The sequence below is a fragment of the Nerophis ophidion genome, linkage group LG07, assembly GCF_033978795.1.
Source record: "Nerophis ophidion isolate RoL-2023_Sa linkage group LG07, RoL_Noph_v1.0, whole genome shotgun sequence".
Lineage (NCBI taxonomy): Eukaryota > Metazoa > Chordata > Actinopteri > Syngnathiformes > Syngnathidae > Nerophis > Nerophis ophidion.
In genome coordinates this window covers 7543482-7568104 of record NC_084617.1, presented here as the reverse complement: position 1 = coordinate 7568104, position 24623 = coordinate 7543482, and the positions used below count along the sequence as shown (strand labels likewise).

At 42.1% G+C, this 24623-nt stretch overlaps 1 protein-coding gene across 2 annotated transcripts in view; it reads right to left on the bottom strand.

The window, feature by feature from the left end:
- Positions 1 to 24623, bottom strand: part of tmem184a (transmembrane protein 184a) — a 51114-nt gene that overhangs the window by 22359 nt on the left and 4132 nt on the right. For both annotated transcript variants that reach the window (XM_061905275.1, XM_061905276.1), the window contains 2 exons: positions 20668 to 20889; positions 8245 to 8410 (listed from right to left, as the gene is read on the bottom strand). In XM_061905275.1, the coding sequence (XP_061761259.1) occupies positions 8245 to 8410; positions 20668 to 20877 (376 nt within the window). In that variant the 5' untranslated portion in view covers positions 20878 to 20889. The remainder of the gene's footprint in view (positions 1 to 8244; positions 8411 to 20667; positions 20890 to 24623) is intronic.

The window sequence follows — 24623 nt, the reverse complement described above, 5'->3', positions numbered from 1 at the left end:
TATGAGAACCTTGGAGAGGAGGAAAGCAATGGATGTCGAGCGGGTCTAACATGATACTGTGAAAGTTCGATCCATTATGGATCCAACACAGTCGCGAGAGTCCAGTCCAAAGCGGATCCAACACAGCAGCGAGAGTCCCGTTCACAGCGGAGCCAGCAGGAAACCATCCCAAGCGGAGGCGGATCAGCAGCGCAGAGATGTCCCCAGCCGATACACAGGCAAGCAGTACATGGCCACCGGATCGGACCGGACCGGACCCCCTCCACAAAGGAGAGTGGGACATAGAAGAAAAAGAAAAGAAACGGCAGATCAACTGGTCTAAAAAGGGAGTCTATTTAAAGGCTAGAGTATACAAATGAGTTTTAAGGTGAGACTTAAATGCTTCTACTGAGGTGGCATCTCGAACTGTTAGCGGGAGGGCATTCCAGAGTACTGGAGCCCGAAATGAAAACGCTCTATAGCCCGCAGACTTTTTTGGGGCTTTGGGAATCACTAATAAGCCGGAGTCCTTTGAACACAGATTTCTTGCCGGGACATATGGTATATTTCCTTGAAATGCCGCCGGGTATATAGTATGCGCATGCCTAGAATTACTGCCGGGTCAAACTCGTTTCGCAAAATAATTAGCGCATGCTTAGCATTACCCCCAGCTCAGGATTAACGCCGGGTCAAACTCGTTTTGCAAAATATTATTTTTATTACCGCATGTCTAGAATTTCCGCCGGGTCAAACTCGTTTCGCCAAATAATTAGCATATGCCTAGAATTTCCACCGGGTCAAACTCGTCACGTCACGAGTGACACTTCACCTGTCATCATTTTCAAAATGGAGGAGGCTGATTTCAATAATTTGAAATCGCATAAAGGTAAAATATTAAGAGCTATTCAGTAGGATTTAAGGTCCAGGCTATTGAATATGCTAAAAAAACAGTAAGCAGCTATGTTTTATTAATATACCGTAGCTGCGTGTGTCGAATATGAGTCATTAAATGACTCCCGCCTCCTGGTGGTAGAGGGCGCTAGTGATCCTTCTTGCGACTGCAGAAGAAGTGACAACAAGCAGCAAGAGTGAGCAGCGATCGTTTATTTTTTCCTCTCGCTTGCACCTTTAACATGGAGGATTACATATCTAAAATAAAACAGTTTTCTAAACTGGACTTTCAATCGAAGCAGGAGGTAATAAAGGAAGTTCTCCATCGAGACAGAGAGACTTTTAAAACTGAAGAAAGATAAGGAAGACTTCCATAAACAAGTTATCGATGCTTTTGATCAGAAGGAGCTGCGCATGGACTTCATTTATAAGTAAAGGTAAGACCATAATAAAGTTTTTTTTATTAAATGTGCTTTTCATGATGGTATCCTTACATCACACTCAAATTTATAAGCGCAGGCCTAAATTTACTGCATGCCTTTGGTAAGCGCCGGAGTGAGAAAAGGTTTTAAAATAATTAGCGCCCCGGCGGCAATTCAAAGAAATACGATAAATGTATTTGGTTTTTCCATATTAACAGAAAAAAAATGCACGTACCGCATGACGTTGCACACCTTTTAAACTTTAATATTATCCAATATAGCAAAACATGTATTCTCATACTTTCCAAAACATTTTATTTTGTTAAAATACTTAAATTTCTGCTTGACTTATGGTTTTAGAGCGAGTTATCCATCAAATTGTACACTGTAAAAATGACAATCAAGTTAAAAAGCTAAAGTACCACACACACACATGAGGTGTGGCGAAATTATTCTCTGCATTTGACCCAACCCTTGATCACCCCCTGGGAGGTGAGGGGAGTAGTGAGCAGCAGCGGTGGCCGCGCTCAGGGATCATTTTTGGCGATTTAACCCCCAATTCCAACCCTTGAGTGCCAAGCCGGGAGGTAATGGGTCCCATTTTTATAGTCTTTGGTATGACTCGAACTCACGGCATACACTCTAACCAAAATACATTTTACTGTAAAATTGAAAAAACTCTACCACTGTTTTTTTTACAAGAAATTCTGCCGACTGAGCTGCCAGTATTATTACTGTAAGATCTATGGTTATTATTTTTACTGTTAATGATAAAACAGTGTCACAGTTTTTTGAACGGTAAAAAATTGGCAGTTGCCACGATAAAATAAAAACGATAGTAAAGTTTTTAAATTTACCGTAATATGTTGCAAAAAAACACTGTACATTTTAGAGTAAAATTCTAGTGATTGAGTTTTTACTGTAAAAAAATTATTTTTTTGTACAGTGTACGTAAAAAATAAGGTGACACTTTAGTATGGGGAACATATTCACCGTTTATTAGTTGCTTATTAACATTCAAATTAGTAAAATATTGGCTCTTAATTAGTCATTAAAAAGTACTTGTTAATGCCTTATTCTGCATGGCCTTATAATACAACCAGTAAGCCATTAACTAAGACATTGTTTTTCAAGGCACATTTTTTGTGTTGAAAAAATGCGGTGGCACACCACCAGCAGAAATCATTAAAAAATGAAACTCAGTTGAGGGTAAAAAGTCGTTGTCGCAATTGTTGGACATGACTTTCAACCATAACAGGGTTCGGTCCTTGGCCCTGCACTCTTCAGCATCTACATGCTGCCGCTAGGTGACATCATACGCAAATACGGTGTTAGCTTTCACTGCTATGCTGATGACACCCAACTCTACATGCCCCTAAAGCTGACCAACACGCCGGATTGTAGTCAGCTGGAGGCGTGTCTTAATGAAATTAAACAATGGATGTCCGCTAACTTTTTGCAACTCAACGCCAAAAAAACGGAAATGCTGATTATCGGTCCTGCTGGACACCGAACTCTATTTAATAATACAACTCTAACATTTGACAACCAAACAATTAAACAAGGCGACAAGGTAAAGAATCTGGGTATTATCTTCGACCCAACTCTCTCCTTTGAGGCACACATTAAAAGCGTTACTAAAACGGCCTTCTTTCATCTCCGTAATATCGCTAAAATTCGCTCCATTCTGTCCACTAAAGATGCTGAGATCATTATCCATGCGTTTGTTACGTCTCGCCTCGACTACTGTAACGTATTATTTTCGGGTCTCCCCATGTCTAGCATTAAAAGATTACAGTTGGTACAAAATGCGGCTGCTAGACTTTTGACAAGAACAAGAAAGTTTGATCACATTACGCCTGTACTGGCTCACCTGCACTGGCTTCCTGTGCACTTAAGATGTGACTTTAAGGTTTTACTACTTACGTATAAAATACTACACGGTCTAGCGCCATCCTATCTTGCCGATTGTATTGTACCATATGTCCCGGCAAGAAATCTGCGTTCAAAGGACTCCGGCTTATTAGTGATTCCCAAAGCCCAAAAAAAGCCTGCGGGCTATAGAGCGTTTTCCGTTCGGGCTCCAGTACTCTGGAATGCCCTCCCGGTAACAGTTCGAGATGCCACCTCAGTAGAACCATTTAAGTCTCACCTTAAAACTCATTTGTATACTCTAGCCTTTAAATAGACTCCCTTTTTAGACCAGTTGATCTGCCGTTTCCTTTCTTTTTCTTCTATGTCCCACTCTCCCTTGTGGAGGGGGTCCGGTCCGATCCGGTGGCCATGTACTGCTTGCCTGTGTATCGGCTGGGGACATCTCTGCGCTGCTGATCCGCCTCCTCTTGGGATGGTTTCCTGCTGGCTCCGCTGTGAACGGGACTCTCGCTGCTGTGTTGGATCCGCTTTATACTGGACTCTCGCGACTGTGTTGGATCCATTATGGATTGAACTTTCACAGTATCATGTTAGACCCGCTCGACATCCATTGCTTTCCTCCTCTCCAAGGTTCTCATAGTCATCATTGTCACCGACGTCCCACTGGGTGTGAGTTTTCCTTGCCCTTATGTGGGCCTACCGAGGATGTCGTAGTGGTTTGTGCAGCCCTTTGAGACACTAATGATTTAGGGCTATATAAGTAAACATTGATTGATTGATTGATAACCAAGCGTGCATCAATATAGCTTTTGTCTCAAAGTAGGTGTACTGTCACCACCTGTCACATCACACCCTGACTTATTTGGAATTTTTGACTGTTTACCTTTGTGTAGTGTTTTACTTCCTGTCTTGCGCTCCTATTTTGGTGGCTATTTCTCCTTTTATGGTATTTTCCTGTAGCAGTTTCCTGTCTTCCTTTAAGCGATATTTCCCGCAATCAAGAATATTTCAGTCTTTTTTATCCTCCTTTGCGTGGACATTGTCGATTGTCATGTCATGTTCGGTTGTACATTGTGGACGCCGTCTTTGCTCCACAGTAAGTCTTTGCTGTCGTCCAGCATTATATTTTTGTTTACTTTGTAGCTAGATCAGTTTTAGTTTCGTTCTACATAGCCTTCCCTAAGCTTCAGTGCCTTTTCTTAGAGGCACTCACCTTTTGTTTATTTTTGGTTTAAGCTTTAGACACCTTTTTACCTGCATGCTGCCTCCCGCTGTTTCCGACATCTACAAAGCAATTAGCTACCGGAAGCCACTTACTGATAAGGAAGAGTATTACACGGTTACTCTGCCGAGCTCGAGACAGCACTGACACTCAACAACAACACATCATTTGCAGACTTTAATTACTGTTTTGCAAAAAATACTTTTAACTAGTGGTGTAACGGTACGTGTATTTGTATTGAACCGTTTCGGTACGGGGGTTCCGGTTCGGTGCGAAGCAGTACCGAACGAGTTACACTCGAACATATGAAGTAGCCGCCTATGCTAAAGTCTTAACAAGCTCAGCTGCTCCGATCCGTTCTGCCTCTGTCTGTACACAGAACCCTGCATTGTCCCGCCCACACAACCATCTGATTGGTTACATACAAAGCCAATCAGCAATGCGTATTCAGAGCGCATGTCGTCAAGGCTTAAAGGGGAACATTATCACAATTTCAAAAGCGTTAAAAACAATAAAAATCAGTTCCCAGTGGCTTGTTGTATTTTTTGAAGTTTTTTTCAAAATTTTACCGGTCTCGGAATATCCCTAAATAAAGCTTTAAAGTGCCTTATTTTCGGCTCTCTGCGAAGACACTGGCCATTTCCCTGTGACGTCACACAGTGCTGCCAATGTAAACAAACAATGGGAATACCACAGCAAGATATAGCGACATTAACTCGGATTCAAACTCGGATTTCAGCGATTTAAAGCGATTCAACAGATTACGCATGTATTGAAACGGATGGTTGGAGTATGAAAATATTGAAGAAGAAACTGAAGCTATTGAGCGAATAGCTATCGACGCTATTCATAGCCATAGCATGGCCGAATAGCTGCGTTAGCATCGCCGGTAAAATGTGCGGACCAAACGATCAGGACTTTCGCATCTTTTGACACTGGAGCAACTTAAATCCGTCGATTGGTAAGTGTTTGTTTCGCATTAAATGTGGGTGGAAGGAAACGTAATATAGTTGCAAATGCATCTACAGGTTATCCATACATCTCTGTTCCATGTCTGCTTTAGCACCGCCGGTAAATAGCATGTTAGCATCGATTAGCATAGCATGTTAGCATCGATTACCTGGCAGTCCAAATCAACAAAACTCACCTTTGTGATTTCGTTGACTATCGTTGCAAATGCATCTGCAGGTTATCCATACATCTCTGTGCCATGTCTGCCTTAGCACCCCCGGTAAATAGCATGTTAGCATCGATGAGCGTAGCATGTTAGCATCGATTAGCTGGCAGTCAACATCAACAAAACTCACCTTTGTGATTTCGTTGACTATCGTTGCAAATGCATCTGCAGGTTATCCATACATCTCTGTGCTGTGTCTGCTTTAGCACCGCCGGTAAATAGCATGTTAGCATCGATTAGCGTAGCATGTTAGCATCGATTACCTGGCAGTCAAAATCAACAAAACTCACCTTTGTGATTTCGTTGACTATCGTTGCAAATGCATCTGCAGGTTATCCATACATCTCTGTGCCATGTCTGTCTTAGCATCGCCGGTCAAATGTGGAGACACTCTGGCACATTCAATGGGGGTCTAGCGGCAGACACTTTGGCATCTTTGGGCCAGTGGTGCAACTTGAATCCCTCCCAGTTAGTGTTGTTACACCCTCCGACAACACACCGTCGAGGCATGATGTCTCCAAGGTTCCAAAAAATAGTCGAAAAAACGGAAAATAACAGAGTGTTTGTAATGTGTTGAAAATGAAAATGGTGGGTGTGTTACCTCGGCGACGTCACATTCTGACGTCATCGCCTCCAGCGCAATAAACAGAAAGGCGTTTAATTCGCCAAAATTCACCCATTTAGAGTTCGGAAATCGGTTAAAAAAAATAGATGGTCTTTTTTTCTGCACCATCAAGGTATATATTGACGCTTACATAGGTCTGCTGATAATGTTCCCCTTTAAGTGTTGATGTCGAGCAGATAGGTGTTTAGCAGGGGAGCAACTCACGCTCCCCAAATAATATTAAATAAATGATAAATGGGTTGTACTTGTATAGCACTTTTCTACCTTCAAGGTACTCAAAGCGCTTTGACACTACTTCCACATTTACCCATTCACACACCCATTCACACACTGATGGAGGGAGCTGCCATGCAAGGCGCCAACCAGCACCCATCAGGAGCAAGGGTGAAGTGTCTTGCTCAGGACACAACGGACGTGACGGGGTTTGTACTAGGTGGGAATTGAACCAGGGACGCTCGGGTTGCGCACGGCCACTCTCCCCACTGCGCCACGCCGTCCATATTCCAGGTCAACTACTTTCTAAACATCACTATGAGCCCGTTGACCTTCTAGAAACAAACTGCAGCTCAGCTCACTCGCAGTCCTGGCTTTAGGTGAAGGCTAGTTAGCTTTTAGCGAAACGTTAACTCATTTTGCGGTGTGTGTGTGTGCGTGTGTTACGGACAGTGTTGATTGAGCTGTGTTGAAGCAGCAATAAAGGACATTATATTAAATGAAGAGTTTCTGTCTCTCATTCTGTATAAAATAGTTTAAGTGCATCATAAAGCCTACATAAACTCCATGGTGGTCAGCGATGAATTTTCAGCTATAGTTACATTGAATTGAATTGAATTATATTTACATAGCGCTTTTCTCAAGTGACTCAAAGCGCTTTACATACTGACACCCAATATCTAAGTTACATTTAAACCAGTGTGGGTGGCACTGGGAGCAGGTGGGTAAAGTGTCTTGCCCAAGGACACAAGGGCAGTAACTAGGATGGCACAAGCGGGAATCGAAACTGCAACCCTCAAGTTGCTGGCACGGCCACTCTACCAACCGAGCTATGCCTAATTAATCATTAGTAATGTAGCAGCCTAGTTTTGAATGGCAGGGTCCCTGCTATCACATGTTGATAAAAATATAACATTGACATAATAAAAATCAACTACAGGCTTCCCCAATGCTGTAATAAATTAAGCATGATGAGTTGACTTGAAACTGTTTAATGTTGCACTTTTTATATGTAGAAGAAAAGTTGTGTAATTTTATTTCATCTAAGCAACAACTTAAAGCAGTTTAATGTGGATTAACGTGGGCAGAATTATTATAGTGTTCCCAATGTTAAAAGGATCAAGCCATTGTTTACAAATTTGGTAAATAAATACCCCAAAAATTTATATTTTGTTGTTTTCTTACTGTACCGAAAATGAACCGACCCGTGACCTCTAAACCGAGGTACGTACCGAACCGAAATGTTTGTGTACCGTTACACCCCTACTTTTAACCCAAATAGGTGAAATTAGATCATCTCTGGTTAAAAAACACTGCACTGCATTGTTTTAATTATTGAGTGTCAAAAAATTATTTTTTGGACCAATTAGGTGAAGTTGCATAATTTCCCACGGCACACTAGTGGGCACAGTGGTCGAAAAACACTGACCTAAGAGTCTTCCCTCAATAACCTCATAATTATTGCTTATTAGTACCCCTAACCCTAATCCTTATATGGTCCCTTACTGTCCAAATAACTTTAAATTAAGTCTTTTTACTTAGAATGTTCTCCATACTAGTGTTACCAAAAATATATATAATAATCAAATGCATAGGAAAATTCATATATCATTCGACGTTACAAGCGGCTATAACTAAAATGTGGCCCTCAATGAAAAAGTGTTTGACAACCCTGCTGTAACTGAATAAGGTCTATTGGTTAAAACGAAAAAAAAAACAATACCCTCTTCATGCAGTATCAGCTTTCAATTAACATGACAACCTGGACTGGTTTGGCGAGTTCCTTTTTTTTTTTGGAGTGGAGGGGTGATGCTCAGACCGTCCTCCACGGTGCACGTACCTTCGTAGCAGTCCCGAACCGAGTCGAAGTAGACGTAGTACTGGTTGTCGCTGATGAACAGCAGGCTGAGCCAGGAGTCGAAGGCGTAAATGGGCACGATGAGGAGGATTCGGATGATGTAGCGCTGCTGGTTGGGGACGGTGTAGGAGCGCAGGTGTGTGTAGATCTGGTGGAAAATCACAAATCCAATATCAACGTTGGCAAACCAGACGTAACGGGGTAAAGCTGCATGGGAATCAAAACTACAGACTGCGGCTGTGATAGTCCGTATTTATCAAAAGTGTGCAGAGTATCTTCTTGCACATTAATAATCCGCTTGGTCAGTGCAGCCTGGCTGCGATTAATTGCTGAAAATCCATTCCTTTCTGTGTAAAGAGCTGCCAACGCAAACACAATGACAGAAATTCAGATGAGAATAAATAATACATTTTTCACACTGCTTTGTGCAGATAAATGGATTTATTTGAATGGGAAAGTACAATTGCAATCGCTTCCAAGTTCAACGATTTATTATTTGGCCTGCGCGTTATGACACAAGCAGCGACTTTATTTGGTCCACAGCACATTTTCCAACATCCACAGTGAAAACACACAAACTCACATTACATCATTGGTTATTAATATATTTGTTCAAATGGGATGTGTTGGCTTGTGGAATGACCCTGGAGACGTAGAGACGGCAGGTGATGTGCAGGTAAATAGGTAGGTAGGTCTTGATTGTCATTGTAACAAGTACAACCACATTTTTGTTCACAGCACAACCCCGTTCAAGATTAGACAAACAAACCGTGTACAGGGTTACAGAACAGGAACGCTGATGAGTCGCCACGAGGCACCCTGTAAAAGATGGGACAAAGTAAAACGCTGGGGAAGAAGATGAGTAAAAAAAATACAATCTAGACTGGGCTCCTAAGGGGGGCCTAGTCTGGAGTGGGAAAAAAACCTCCGTGCTATGCACACATAAAAACGTTACATTTAATCACGACAAACTCGCAACAGAGGGGCGGGGAGTTGGGGCCCTGGAAGGCGACTGCTGCTTTGAAGTGCTGCCAGCCGACCATCACCCGAGGGGAAAAAGCGGTGGTGAAGGCGTGGGGGTGTGCGTGTAAGCCCAATTGTCTTGGGTGTGATGATGTAATGTTTTTTAGACTGAGACCGATCTGCAAAAGTTTGACTCCAGGTGTCGTTGAGGAGGGAGGGAGGTATAGACTGAGGCCGATCTGCAAAAGATTTGACTCCAGGTGTCGTTGAGGAGGCAGGGAGGTCAAAAGCGTCTATCACTGAGGTGTCCTGAGGTGTCCTCGGGGGTGTTTTTAGAACAGCCTGGTCCTGTTTCCACAGCGTCAAGGCCGTTTGAGAGAGTCAAATTGTAGATTAAGATCAATCAATCAATCAATGTTTACTTATATAGCCCTAAATCACTAGTGTCTCAAAGGGTTGCACAAACCACTACGACATCCTCGGTAGGCCCACATAAGGGCAAGGAAAACTCACACCCAGTGGGACGTCGGTGACAATGATGACTATGAGAACCTTGGAGAGGAGGAAAGCAATGGATGTCGAGCGGGTCTAACAAATAAGATGTTTGTTTTCCGTCGGCAGACAAAAAACAATGACTTGTCTGTTCTATTCGTCCATGCTGGGTGCTCTCAAATTCAATTCAATTCTCCTTTTCAGAAAGTTTCTCCATGATGTGATCCATCTTGCGATTCAGTTCAGAAATCGCAGCAGTCTGTGTTCCCACTGCCCTGCCCAAACCATCCATTGCGACGAACAGCCTTTGGGCTCCTGGAGTGGCTTCCATCGTCTTACGAATGTGAGAATACACCAGAGCAATGTCCAGCCCAATCAGCAAGTGCACCGCGACCACGGTTCCAAATAGGTAGATGTCTTCCACGTCCTCGATGGAAAGGACTGAGAGGCACATGATTCTCCATCTGTCCCAGGAATCTCTCACGTACGCCGCAGCAATGGTTCCATCAGGGCAGCCAGGCTCCCCCGAACCTCTTTTCCTCGTCGAAAAGATCTTGTCAATTGCGTCGAGAGTCCCGCTGATCAAATCCATGTCTGATGTTTGGATTTGAGGACAGCGCAAAGAAAGACGCTTCAAAAAAGTTCAGACAAGACAAAAACAAAAGGGAGCAAGCTGGGAGAAGAGGGAGCGGAAAAAAATGTGACCCACCTCACCAGAGGCAAGACAGAAAAGTACACTATATCGCCAAAAGTATTTGGCCACCCATCGAAATGATCAGAATCAGGTGTCCTAATCACTTGGCCCGACCACAGGTGTATAAAATCAAGCACTTAGGCATGGAGACTGTTTCTACAAACATTTGTGAAAGAATGGGCCGCTCCTAATTATTACAAAGTCAACTGTGGGCTTTATTATAAGAAAATGGAAGAGTTTGGGAACAACAGCAACTCAGCCACAAAGTGGTAGGCCACGTAAACTGACAGAGAGGGGGTCAGTGGATGCTGAAGCACATAGTGCAAAGACTTTTGTCAGGACGCGGATTTTTTTCGCAAATTACTGCGAGGATTGTTTTCCCGAGAAGCAATAGGATTAGACCAGTCGTGGCTTGACGGTAAGAACATATTTAATTTTTACTCAAAAAGGGTACAAACAAAAGGTGCTCACAGTGGAGGCACAACACTTAACGCAGGGAACAAAACTAACATAAGGCAGAACTATGAATATGAAACAAAAAAACGCAGGGAACAAAACTAACACTAAGGCAGAACTATGAATATGAAACAAAAAAAACGCAGGGAACAAAACTAAAACTAAGGCAGAACTATGAATATGAAACAAAAACACTTACGGTGACGAGAACTATGGTGTGGACTGAACAGAAACAAGATATCCAACACGGGCAGAGGAAGTGTTGAATAATGTCAGTAAAGTAATGTCAATGTCGCCAGGCTGACTACCTGGCAACGACAGGCTTAAATAGTCATGTCATGATTGACAACAGGTGTGTGTGTCCGAACACCAGCAGCAGGTGAAAATCATGCCACCGTGGCAACCAAAACAGACAAGAGTGCATCAAAAAACAGGAACGAATGGAGTTCAAAACCAAAAGTAACAAAAAACAAGATCCAGACCATAGAACATGCCAACTTTCTGCACAGTCAGTTGCTACAGAGCTCCAAACTTCATGTGACTTTCCAATTAGCCCACGTACAGTACGCAGAGAACTTCATGGAATGGGATTACATGGCCGATCAGCTGCATCTAAGCCATGCATCACCAAGTCCAAGGCAAAGCGTGGGATGCAGTGGTGCAAAGCACGAGTTCTCTGGAATGATGAATCACGCGTTTCCATCTGGCAATCTGATGGACCAGTCTGGGTTTGAAGGTTGCCGGGAGAACGGTACATTTCGGACTGCATTGTGTGGAGTGTGAAATTTGGTGCAGGTGGAATGATGGTGTGGGTTTTTTTTCCAGGAGTAGGGCTTTTCCCCTTAGTTCCAGTGAAAGGAACTTTGAATGCTCCAGGATACCAAAACATTTTGGACAATACCATGCTCCCAACCTGGTGGGAACAGTTAGGAGCGGGCCCCTTCCTCTTGCAAAATGACTGTGCACCAGTGCACAAAGCAAGGTCGATAAAGTTAAAGTACCAATGATTGCCACACACACACACTAGGTGTGGCGAAAAGTCTGGTGTGGATGAACTTGACTGGCCTGCACAGAGTCCTGACCTGTGCAGTGATAAATCAGATTGTAGGTGAGGTTTTTTTTTACCCTTTACGTTCATATTTTGCTGTGTTTGTTGCATTTTTGTTGCGCTTGAATGTGAAATATGTGGATGAAGGCGGGGTGTGACGCTCATATGTTGTCAATATTCAGTGTTTTATCCTTCACAGTTAATATTGTAAGCCCCTCATTCTTTATTTTCATGTACATTCTGGGTGTCTCATTCAGTTAAAAAAAATGGGAAAATTCCATTTTTTAAGCCAGTCTGTCATAACGTTTTTAGCATTCAGACATTATTGTGAGGTTTTGTATTAATGTTCCAAAAATGTGATATACCGGCCCCTACAGAGACAAAGTCAGGCCTTCTCGACCAACATCAATTCGATCTCAATACTGTACACTGCTGCTGGCATTTAAATTTTCCTGAGGGAACTCTCCTGAAGGAATCATCCATCCATCCGCTTATTCCCTTTGGGGTGACGGGGGGGCGCTGGTGCCTATCTCAGCTACAATCGGGCGGAAGGCGGAGTACACTCTGGACAAGTCGCCAACTCATCGCAGCTGAAGGAATCAATAAAGTACTTTCTATTTATCAATTTACCTACCTACCTGCCTACCTACCTACCTACCTACCTAACTACCTCAAAACTGTCATGCCTTAGTTTGAGTACTCTTCTATGAAGCGCTTTTGACTTTTCTACGATTGCAAATGGCATTTTCAGCGACTAAAAGAGAGGGAAAGCTTCATTCGGAAAGAATGCACGTCTGGGCATTAGGGCTGCACGATTAACCAACATTGAATCGACATTGAGATTTTAATTAGTTTTTCCTCTGCTGTCACCGGTAGTTGAGTGACAGCTACGTTAGCCAATCAAAATTGGTGAGCCGTATGGCTGGGGTTTGTTTGTCTCTCGCTTCAAACCGGGAGAAAGACGTCTCTATTTGTGCATCGCTTTCAGCACCAGAGAGCGTTTATTTAACCGTAGAATTAATTCAATGCAGTGAACCCTCTTTTCAGTCGTTCACAATCTTTGTGCCAGTGGGCGGAGAGCGAGAATACTCGCTTACACACAAAGGAGGCAAAGACACCCACTTGATTGGCGATGTAACAAAAATGAGGAGGAACAAAATATGATTACAAAGCCAAATGTCTTTAAGTGTTAATATTTTAGCTTCAAAATTGGCTGGCAATGTTGTCCCATCGACACGGACCAACGAGCGGGAATGTTGTGATCGTGTGATGGCAATAAACAAAAAGACAACGTCCGACCTAGTTTTTCCAACTAGGACATATGCACTTTAAGATGTTCAATATTTATTTAAGTCAGGCCTGGGCTGTTATTTTGATTCCAGAGGCCACATTTAGAGAAAAAAATTGTGTCTAGGAGCCGGTATATCTCATTTTAGGAACATTAATACAAAACCTCACAATAATGTCTGAATGCTAAAAACGTTATGACAGACTGGCTTAAAAAATGGAATTTTCCTTTTTTTTTTTTTAACTGAATGAGACACCCAGAATGTACATGAAAATAAAGAATGAGCGGCTTACAATATTAACTATGAAGGATAAAACACTGAATATTGACAACATATGAGCTTCACACCCCTCCTTCATCCACATATTTCACATTCAAGCGAAACGCAACAAAAATGCAACAGACACAGCAAAATATGAACGTAAAGGGTAAAAAAAAACCCACCTACAATCTGATTTATCACTAAGCTTTCGAACTTTGTTGTAAAAATCTCCTTCCGCGTCTGTCCCTGACACCCAAATTTCAGGCTGGCCGCTACGGAAATCTGCTTTGTGCTTCGTCTGAGCTGCTGTGACTTAGATTACCATAGTAACTAATTAGGTTACCATAGTAACTAGCTATATTACCATCGTAACTAGTATATCATGCAAAAGCGCAAATTCCAACTTTGTATAGTTGAAGACTCACGGTCATTAGAAAACATGACTGCACATCATAATGGCAGCTACACTTTCCATCTTAAAGATCTAAAAATATTATTTGGGAATGTCCGGCGGGCCGGATTGAAAAGCTCAACCGGCCGCATGTGGCCCCCGGGCCTTAATTTGCCCAGGTCTGTCCTACAGAAACCATATTAAAACAAAAATATATTCTCCCCCATCTTTTTCTATTTTCATACATCTTTGAAAAAGCTCCAGGGAGCCACTAGGGCGCGCTAAAGAGCCACATGCGGCTCTCGAGCCGCAGGTTGCGGGCCCCCAGTTTTAAAGTGTTTGGATTTACAGCTGTCTGCGGAAAGAGAAAAAGCACATCTGCGATGTTGTGTTTTCTTCTGGAAAACACTTTTAAACCCATTAGTTCATGCTTAATTAGTCCACTAATGAGCCGTAATAATGACCATCATCTTGACTGTGTGAGACTTGAATTTTATATTTTTGTAATTAAAAAAGAGCGAGAAAACACACATGCACAGATGACAAAACAAGAGAGACAAGCTCCTGTTTGTTTTGTTGCAGTGCTACTTATATACATGTATGTATATATATATATATATATATATATATATATATATATATATATATATATATATGCCATCCATCCATCCATTTTCTACCGCTTATTCCCTTTTGGGGTCGCGGGGGGCGCTGGCGCCTATCTCAGCTACAATTCGGCGGAAGGCGGGGTACATCCTGGACAAGTCGCAACCGCATCGCAGGGCCAACACGGATAGACAGACAACATTCACACTCACACACTAGGGCCAATATATGCATATATATATATGCATATATATATATATGCATACATATATATATATATATATATATATATATATATATATATATATATATATATATATATGCATACATATATATATATATATATATATATATATATACATATATATATATATATATATATATATATTAGAGATGCGCGGTTTGCGGTCTCATCCGCGGAGTCGGGCGGGGTGACATGCCGAAAAAATAGATTTTCATTAGATTCGGGCGGGTGGCGGTTGAACCATTTGGAAATATTTGATATACATGGTTCAGGGATCGGTATCCTTTACCATTCAAAGAGCCATTTATGACCCGTGTCACAAAGAGAAGAAGACAATAGGAGACGCAAACATTCTATAGAATGACTGCCGGCAGTCACCCAGTTAATAAGTATTAGAGCGTGCTATGAAGCCATTAGCTTTGTCGCCTTCTACAGCATGTACGATCTGCTTGTTAGTCCAGCAACATGTTGCGTTTGGCTACCGCAGACACTCGCACACGACTGCAAGGCATACTGGGTGACACAGAGTACACTAATGGTTGTGATATAAACAATTATAACACTCTTAGTAATATGCGCCATGCTGTGAAACCACACCAAACAAGAATGACAAACACATTTCGGGAGAACATCCTCCCAGTAACACAACATAAACGCAACACAACAAATACCCAGAATCCTTTGCATCCATGACAAACCCGCTAGCAGCAAACCCCGCCATCCCCCCCGTGCGTCGGTAAGGTGGGCGGGGTTGGGGGCGTGGGGGTGTAAAATATATTCAGGATGTGTCACAGATGCAAAGGATTCTGGCTATTTGTTGTGTTGCGTTTATGTTGTGTTACTGTGAGGATGTTCTCCCGAAATATGTTTGTCATTCTTCTTTTTTGGTGTGGCTTCACAGCGTGGCGCAAATTAGTAAGAGTGTTAAAATTGTTTATAACACAACCAGCAGTGTACTCTGTGTCACCCAGTATGCCTTTCAATCTTGTACTAGTGATCGCGGAAGCTGCATACAACATGTTACTGGGCTAACAATCGGTTTGTACATGTTGTTGAAGGTGTCAAAGGAAATGGCTTCACAGCACGCCCTTATTGTTGTCATCAGGATGAACATCATTGGATATTCGCGAGAACGTTAGCGACCTCCATTGTCTTCTTTACTCTGAACCGGGTTTAAATAGCACTTTGAGTGGTAAAGGTGGCCGACCTCTGATGTATTTCAACGGGCGGTTGCGGTTCTGATAAAATGTTGGTTCGGGTGGACGGCGGGTGGATGAAGACTTTGGTGATGCGGTTGCGGATTATATAATTGCCTATCTGCGTATTTCTAATATATATATATATATATATATATATATATATATATGGGGGGGAGGGGGGGGTTGCACACATATGCGGTCCTCTCCAAGGTTTCTCATAGTCATCATTGTCACTGTCACCGACGTCCCACTGGGGTGAGTTTTCCTTGCCCTTATGTGGGCTCTACCCAGGATGTCGTTGTGGTTTGTGTTGTGGTTTGTGCAGCCCTTTGAGACACTAGTGATTTAGGGTTACATAAATAAACATTGATTGATTGATTGACTGATATCTTTTTTGTAAGGGGCGCTGGAAGCCGGCAGACCCGTCAGCGATCCTGTTCTGTCTCCCTGTAATGTTTGTCTGATCTTGAATGGGATTGTGCTGAAAATTGTAATTTTCCTGAAGGAACTCTCCTGACGGAATAAATAAAGTACTATCTAATCTAATCTAATCTAATCTCACCCACTGAGAAGCCCGAGTTGTACTAATGTTTTCCAATGTTGTAAAAATGTGTAGAATAAATATAACTGTTTAATATTTCTGTCAACGAAGACTTGTGTCAGCCTTGATAGTAGGCTAAAATAGACACGTACATCATGTGTTCACTTATATAAGGTTTTTAATTTTTTGCAGTTGTCGAGCTTTTAATGTAGAGTGTATGAAACCTTGAAAAGTAAATAACCAAACCACTGTCAAGAATTTCAACCTTGCCTGGTGCACCGCCTCTCCCGATGTCAAGACTGATAGCTGAGCTTGGTGAGTCAATGATGAAACTATGATGATAAGCTATCAGCACACACAATGGGACATATGCACATATCGAAATATGCCTTGTTATATGACTCTTCTTTTTTACTTTTACACTTAATAAAGCGCCAAGCTGTTCAAACAGTGACCACGTTACACGTAGTGAATGCAGAGCATGTACTTTAACTCCTGGTTACAGCGGAGCGTGGCCTCAAACACTGAGCTCGGAAAAGGTAAAGAGTGAGGTAATAAACCTTTATGGATTTAACAATTGCTCTTGGTCCTCTGGCGAGGGCGGTGCGTGCAGCGTGTCATTTCCCAGCCATCTTTAATTACACCTTACATTATTATATACACCGTCATTGAAACATTACATGATCTAAAATGCCAGGAAACACCTGCCTTAATATTTATCACATAAACTGTGTTATTTGCCTTGATTTTTTTCAGAATGGCAGCGAGGAAAATGTGATAGTAACCATAGAATAGGGGAAGGAACTAATTGCAAGTAAAGTGATACCTGTCCAGGCTGCTCAGTGCAAAAGTCCTAAAGCGACCAACATAGAGAATTATTTTGATAGTTACTAAGGACTAAATAATATCCATACCAAGGTGGGTATTGGTATCAAATCGGCGCTTTCCCTCAGAGTTCCTGTGAGCGCTACATCCCTCCTGATTTTCCGGTGCAAACGGCGCATCTCTCTCTCTGCTGCCAACTCAATCAAGCCTGTTTACTAGCTTTAATTGTCAGGAATATCCACCTACAATCCAAGTTATTTGTGTTTTTTATTTGACATTTTTATATTTACATTTTTGTTGTGTTCTGGCTTTATAAGAGCTATACTATTTGTATATGTGTGTTCAATTATGTCTATCTTGTTCCATTTTAAATTGCAAAGGTGGTTTCACTTCCGTTTTGTGACGTCACGTGAGTTCACTTCCTGTTGTCGAGTTTATCGAACACTTTGTGCATAAACAGCACAGACGGTAATGTGTTTATTCATGTTTAGATTGGAGAATGACATTTCGTAACGGGGAAATGCGTTGTTTACATGTCAGCATTTAAGCAGTCCGTCTGCATCAATTTGCACTTATGAATGACGTTTTTTCGACCATTTTAATTTAATACGGGAATACCGATTGTCACCGGTTTAAGTTAGGATTAATATCGTAATTTTGTAGTTCAAACGCCCGCAGCCGCAGAAACTGTTGCAAAAGAGTGACCGCTCTTGCTATACAAATTAAATATGTTTGTGTCTATATATATATATATATATATATTAGAGATGCGCGCATAGGTAATTATATCATCTGCAACCGCGTCACCAAAGTCGTCATCCACCCGCCGTTCACCCGAACCAACATTTTATCAGAAACGCACCCGCTCGCTGAAATACATCAGAGGTTGGCCACCTTTACCACTCACAGAGCTGTCTAAACCCGTGGTGGGGTTTGCTGCTAGCGGGGTGTATAAAATATTCAGGATTTGTCATGGATACAAAGGATTCTGGGTATTTGTTGTGTTGCCTTTATGTTGTGTTACTGGGAGGAAGTCCTCCCGAAATGTGTTTGTCAATCTTGTTTGGTGTGGCTTCACAGCGTGGCGCATATTACTAAGAGTGTTAATATTGTTTATATCACAACCATTAGTGTACTCTGTGTCACCCAGTATGCCTTGCAGTTGTGTGCGTGTTGCTGCGGAAGATTGTACATGCTGTAGAGGGCGACAAAGTCAAGGACTTCATAGCACGCCCTAATACTTATCTGGGTGACTGCCGGTAGTCATTCTAGAGAATATTAGCGTCTCCTATTGTCTTCTTCGCTTTGTGACACGGGTCTTAAATGGCTCTTTGAATGGCAAAGGATACCGATCCCAGAACCATGTATATCAAATATTTCCGGATGATTCAACCGCCACCTGCCCGAATCTAATTAAAATCTATTTTTTTGTCATGTCACCTGCCCGACCCGCGGTTTATCCGCGGATGAGACCGCAAACCACGCATATCTAATATATATATATATATATACACACACACACACACATATATATATTACTATATATATACACACACATATGTATATATATATATATATATATATATATATATATATATATATATATATATATATATATATATATATATATATATATAACATACACACATATAATGTAAATATATGTGTAAAGACATGATATATATGTGTGTGTATATATATATATATATATATATATATATATATATATATATATATATTTAAGGAATGTCAAATAATTTTAATATTTTACCATGATTAATCACATTTTCAAAGTCAACTCAAAATTAATCACGATTCATCGCAAACAGATATAATTAATAAGTGTACTATAGACAGAATTTTCAAGTTTTAACACCATGGCTGGACAAATACTTTGCTTAAATGAAACTTGAGTTAATATTATGCTTTTTTAAACAGCTCAAAACAAAAAGGACAAGGATTTTTAATTTAAAAAAAAAATGTGCAGTGCGTTGATGTCTTGACAGATTTTGTTAAGAATACAGAATTTGTATTCCTGCTTTAGGAGCCCTTACTTTTAGAGTAGGAGCTAAACTTCCATGTTTAAATATCAGTTTCACGCATTAATAACAACAAAATGTGCATTGTTACGATCATGCTTTTGTTAATATAATCTGTGATATTTCTACCTGAATAAATGCTTCTGATATTCTGTACATTACATGTTGTACAAGTTAATCGTCTCCATATTGCTCTTTGGAAATGTTTTAACCTTCTATATTTATTAAAAAAATGTAATATTCAGGCCGCTAATTATTCTGTAATTGAGAACTCGACCAGAACATGTTATAAAAATAATTTACACAATATTTCAGCAAGCAAGAACCCCCCATCCCCCAGATACTTGCATTCCTTAGATGCAAATATCACAGATTAACATTACAAAATATCTTTGACAAAGCATGAACACCTTAACTGTATTCTAAAAACGGAAGTGAAACTGAGCACCACCCACCTCTGAACGACCCGCGCAGCAGGTTTTTGCTGCGGCGATGTGGCCTCGTCTCACAGCAAAAACTGATCCTCTTTAGTCGGGAGAAATATTTGCCATTGCTTTTGAAGCCGATATTTACAGAATGTTTCCCCCTCTACGGCATAGCCCGAGGCTTAAAAAGAACTTGTGCGTTAATGGGACGTTATTCTCAGGTCCTCTCTCTTTGTATTTTCACACTTTGCACTATTTTGTTATACTATATTAGGTCATTTACAGATATTCCCTATTTTTGCACCTTCATTCAAAGGGGTCATTGTTATTTTTGAATAGTGTTTACATAGTTTGGGTGTTTTTCATGGTTGTGTTGACATTTCCTTTTCGTCTTGATAGCTGAGAGGATTATAATCAGATGAAGGTTACATTTGAAATAAAAAAAAAATCTATTTTAATTTAATATAGTTTTCCCCTGGTCCATATTTCCATAGGTCATAAAAAAGATCAATGGTTATCGAACAACATAAAACACTTACAGTACAGTACCGAACGTTTGGACACAATGCGTTTCTTTATTTTCATGACTATTTACATTGTAGATTGTCACTGAAGGCATTAAAACTATGAATGAACACATGTGGAGTTATGGACTTAACAAAAAAAAGGTGAAATAACTGAAAACATGTTTTATATTCTAGTTTCTTCAAAATAGCCAGCTTTTTCTCTGATTACTGTTTTGCAAACTCTTGGCATTCTCTCAGTTTTGATGCCTTCAGTGACAATGTAAAATGTAAATAGTCATGAAAATAAAGAAAACTCTTTAAAATGAGAAGGTGTGTCCAAACTTTTGGCCCGTACCGTATATCATGATACAGTTTTCAGCCATATCGCTGTGATAAAACACAAATGAGCTTCCTGGATAAGCTTACCTGATGACAGGTGATAAGCAAGGCGGACCACACAAAGATGCCGGAGAGGCCGCGGGCGGGCAGCGTGTTTAGGAACATCTGGTCGTGCACGATGGTGCCGTTGCCCGTGCGAAGGATGGTCATGTTGGAGATGTCCGCTGTGTCCGGAAGTATGGGCGCGGTCAGGTGGACAATGGAGGTGTTCTCTAATGAAAGGTCCATGTCCTCCATGGTGATCCTCACCTGTTAGCCAGAAATAGAGGGGGTCAATACATTCTGTAGGGTATAAGATGACTAATGTTGTCACCTGTACATTATACTGTATGACATTCAGCTGGAGGCGTGTCTTAATGAAATTAAACAATGGATGTCCGCTAACTTTTTGCGACTCAACGCCAAAAAAACGGAAATGCTGATTATCGGTCCTGCTAGACACCGAACTCTATTTAATAATACAACTCTAACATTTGACAACCAAACAATTAAACAAGGCGACACGGTAAAGAATCTGGGTATTATCTTCGACCCAACTCTCTCCTTTGAGGCACACATTAAAAGCGTTACTAAAACGGCCTTCTTTCATCTCCGTAATATCGCTAAAATTCGCTCCATTCTGTCCACTAAAGACGCTGAGATCATTATCCATGCGTTTGTTACGTCTCGCCTCGACTACTGTAACGTATTATTTTCGGGTCTCCCCATGTCTAGCATTAAAAGATTACAGTTGGTACAAAATGCGGCTACTAGACTTTTGACAAGAACAAGAAAGTTTGATCACATTACGCCTGTACTGGCTCACCTGCACTGGCTTCCTGTGCACTTAAGATGTGACTTTAAGGTTTTACTACTTACGTATAAAATACTACACGGTCTAGCTCCATCCTATCTTGCCGATTGTATTGTACCATATGTCCCGGCAAGAAATCTGCGTTCAAAGGACTCCGGCTTGTTAGTGATTCCCAAAGCCCAAAAAAAGTCTGCGGGCTATAGAGCGTTTTCCGTTCGGGCTCCAGTACTCTGGAATGCCCTTCCGGTAACAGTTCGAGATGCCACCTCAGTAGAAGCATTTAAGTCTCACCTTAAAACTCATTTGTATACTCTAGCCTTTAAATAGACTCCCTTTTTAGACCAGTTGATCTGCCGTTTCTTTTCTTTTTCTTCTATGTCCCACTCTCCCTTGTGGAGGGGGTCCGGTCCGATCCGGTGGCCATGTACTGCTTTCCTGTGTATCGGCTGGGGACATCTCTGCGCTGCTGATCCGCCTCCGCTTGGGATGGTTTCCTGCTGGCTCCGCTGTGAACGGGACTCTCGCTGCTGTGTTGGATCCGCTTTGGACTGGACTCTCGCGACTGTGTTGGATCCATTGTGGATTGAACTCTCACAGTATCATGTTAGACCCGCTCGACATCCATTGCTTTCCTCCTCTCTAAGGTTCTCATAGTCATCATTGTCACCGACGTCCCACTGGGTGGGAGTTTTCCTTGCCCTTATGTGGGCCTACCGAGGATGTCGTGGTGGTTTGTGCAGCCCTTTGAGACACTAGTGATTTAGGGCTATATAAGTAAACATTGATTGATTGATTGATGATTGATTTTAAAGGCAAACTTTTTCACTAGCAAGAAGAACATGATCCCTGCGGAGCCAATCAAGATCCAGGGCCGGGAGGTGGTAGTCCACTTGAAGAGCGGACTGGAAGGACAACAGCAAAGCTGTATACAAGAAGGGCATGAGCAGACTTTTTTTCCTGAGTAAGCTTAGGTCCTTTAATGTGTGCAGCAATCTGTTAGAGATCAGTGCCCTGTACTTTGCAGCGGTTTGTCGGGGGAGCAGCACCAGCAAAAGGGACTTAAACCGGAAAAACAAACTAATCCGGAAAGCCGGCCAAAGTATTAATAATAATCAATCAATCAATCAATGTTTACTTATGTAGCCCTAAATCACTAGTGTCTCAAAGGGCTGCACGAACCACCACGACATCCTCGGTAGGCCCACATAAGGGCAAGGAAAACTCACACCCAGTGGGACGTCGGTGACAATGATGACTATGAGAACCTTGGAGAGGAGGAAAGCAATGGATGTCGAGCGGGTCTAACATGATACTGTGAGAGTTCAATCCACAATGGATCCAACACAGTCGCGAGAGTCCAGTCCAACACAGCAGCGAGAGTCCTGTTCACAGCGGAGCCAGCCGGAAACCATCACAAGCGGAGGCGGATCAGCAGCACAGAGATGTCCCCAGCCGATACACAGGCAAGCAGTACATGGCCACCGGATCGGACCGGACCCCCTCCACAAGGGAGAGTGGGACATAGAAGAAAAAGAAAAGAAACGGCAGATCAACTGGTCTAAAAATGGATATTGGATTAGATTTATATATCTCTTTTCTTCAGTGACAATCTACAATGTAAATAGTCCTGTGGTGTCCCCCAGGGATCTATTTTAGGCCCCATCCTGTTCGCTCTTTATCTCCTCCCTCTTGGAGATATTTTTAAGAAACACAGAGTGTTTGAGACACTAGTGATTTAGGGCTATATAAGTAAACATTGATTGATTGATTGATTTTATCACTTTTATGCAGATGACTGCCAAATTTATATGCCGATTTCAAAAAGCCACGGCCCCCTGACACCCCTTCTTAACTGTCCATGCGACGTCAAGGCTTGGTTCTTCTTGACCATCCACTTCCCCACAGATTACCACTTCAAACCACCAAAGGTTGCATTTACCACAAGAATCTACCATCCAAATATCAACAGCAATGGCAGCATTTGTCTTGACATCCTGCGATCACAGTGGTTTTTCTTCACAGTGGTCTGCGGGCTATAGAGCGTTTTCCGTTCGGGCTCCAGTACTCTGGAATGCCCTCCCGGTAACAGTTCGAGATGCCACCTCAGTAGAAGCATTTAAGTCTCACCTTAAAACTCATTTGTATACTCTAGCATTTAAATAGACCTCCTTTTTAGACCAGTTGATCTGCCGCTTCTTTTCTTTTTCTCCTATGTCCCCCCCTCCCTTGTGGAGGGGGTCCGATCCGATGACCATGGATGAAGTACTGGCTGTCCAGAGTCCAGACCAGGATGGACCGCTCGCCTGTATCGATTGGGGACATCTCTACGCTGCTGATCCGCCTCCGCTTGAGATGGTCTCCTGTGGACGGGACTCTCGCTGCTGTCTTGGATCCGCTTTGAACTGAAGTCTCGCGGCTGTGTTGGAGCCACTATGGATTGAACTTTCACAGCATCATGTTAGACCCGCTCGACATCCATTGCTTTCGGTCCCCTAGAGGGGGGGGGGGGGTTGCCCACATCTGAGGTCCTCTCCAAGGTTTCTCATAGTCAGCATTGTCACTGGCGTCCCACTGGATGTGAATTCTCCCTGCCCACTGGGTGTGAGTTTTCCTTGCCCTTTTGTGGGTTCTTCCGAGGATGTCGTAGTCGTAATGATTTGTGCAGTCCTTTGAGACATTTGTGATTTGGGGCTATATAAATAAACATTGATTGATTGATTGATTATTAACATGGCCGGCCCGCCTAAAACGCAAAACTAGAACTGTGCTTAATGTCTCGCGATTTGAAGGGGCTTGTTTTGTGGTAAGAAGCGGCATAGCTCGGTTGGTAGAGCGGCCGTGCCAGCAACTTGAGGGTTGCAGGTTCGATTCCCGCTTGTGCCATCCTAGTTACTGCTGTTGTGTCCTTGGGCAAGACACTTTACCCACCTGCTCCCAGTGCCACCCACACTGGTTTAAAAGTGAATTCGATATTGGGTGTCACTATGTAAAGCGCTTTGAGTCACTTGAGAAAAGCGCTATATAAATATAATTCACATATAATAATGAATGAGGCAAAAACGGAAATTTTAGTTTTGCAAAATGATGTGCATCCCAAAGTCACCAGCCTTGGCGTCACTATAGACAGCCATTTTAAACCAGACAAACAAGTCAACGGCGTTTTAAAATCGTGTTTTTATCACCTTCGTCT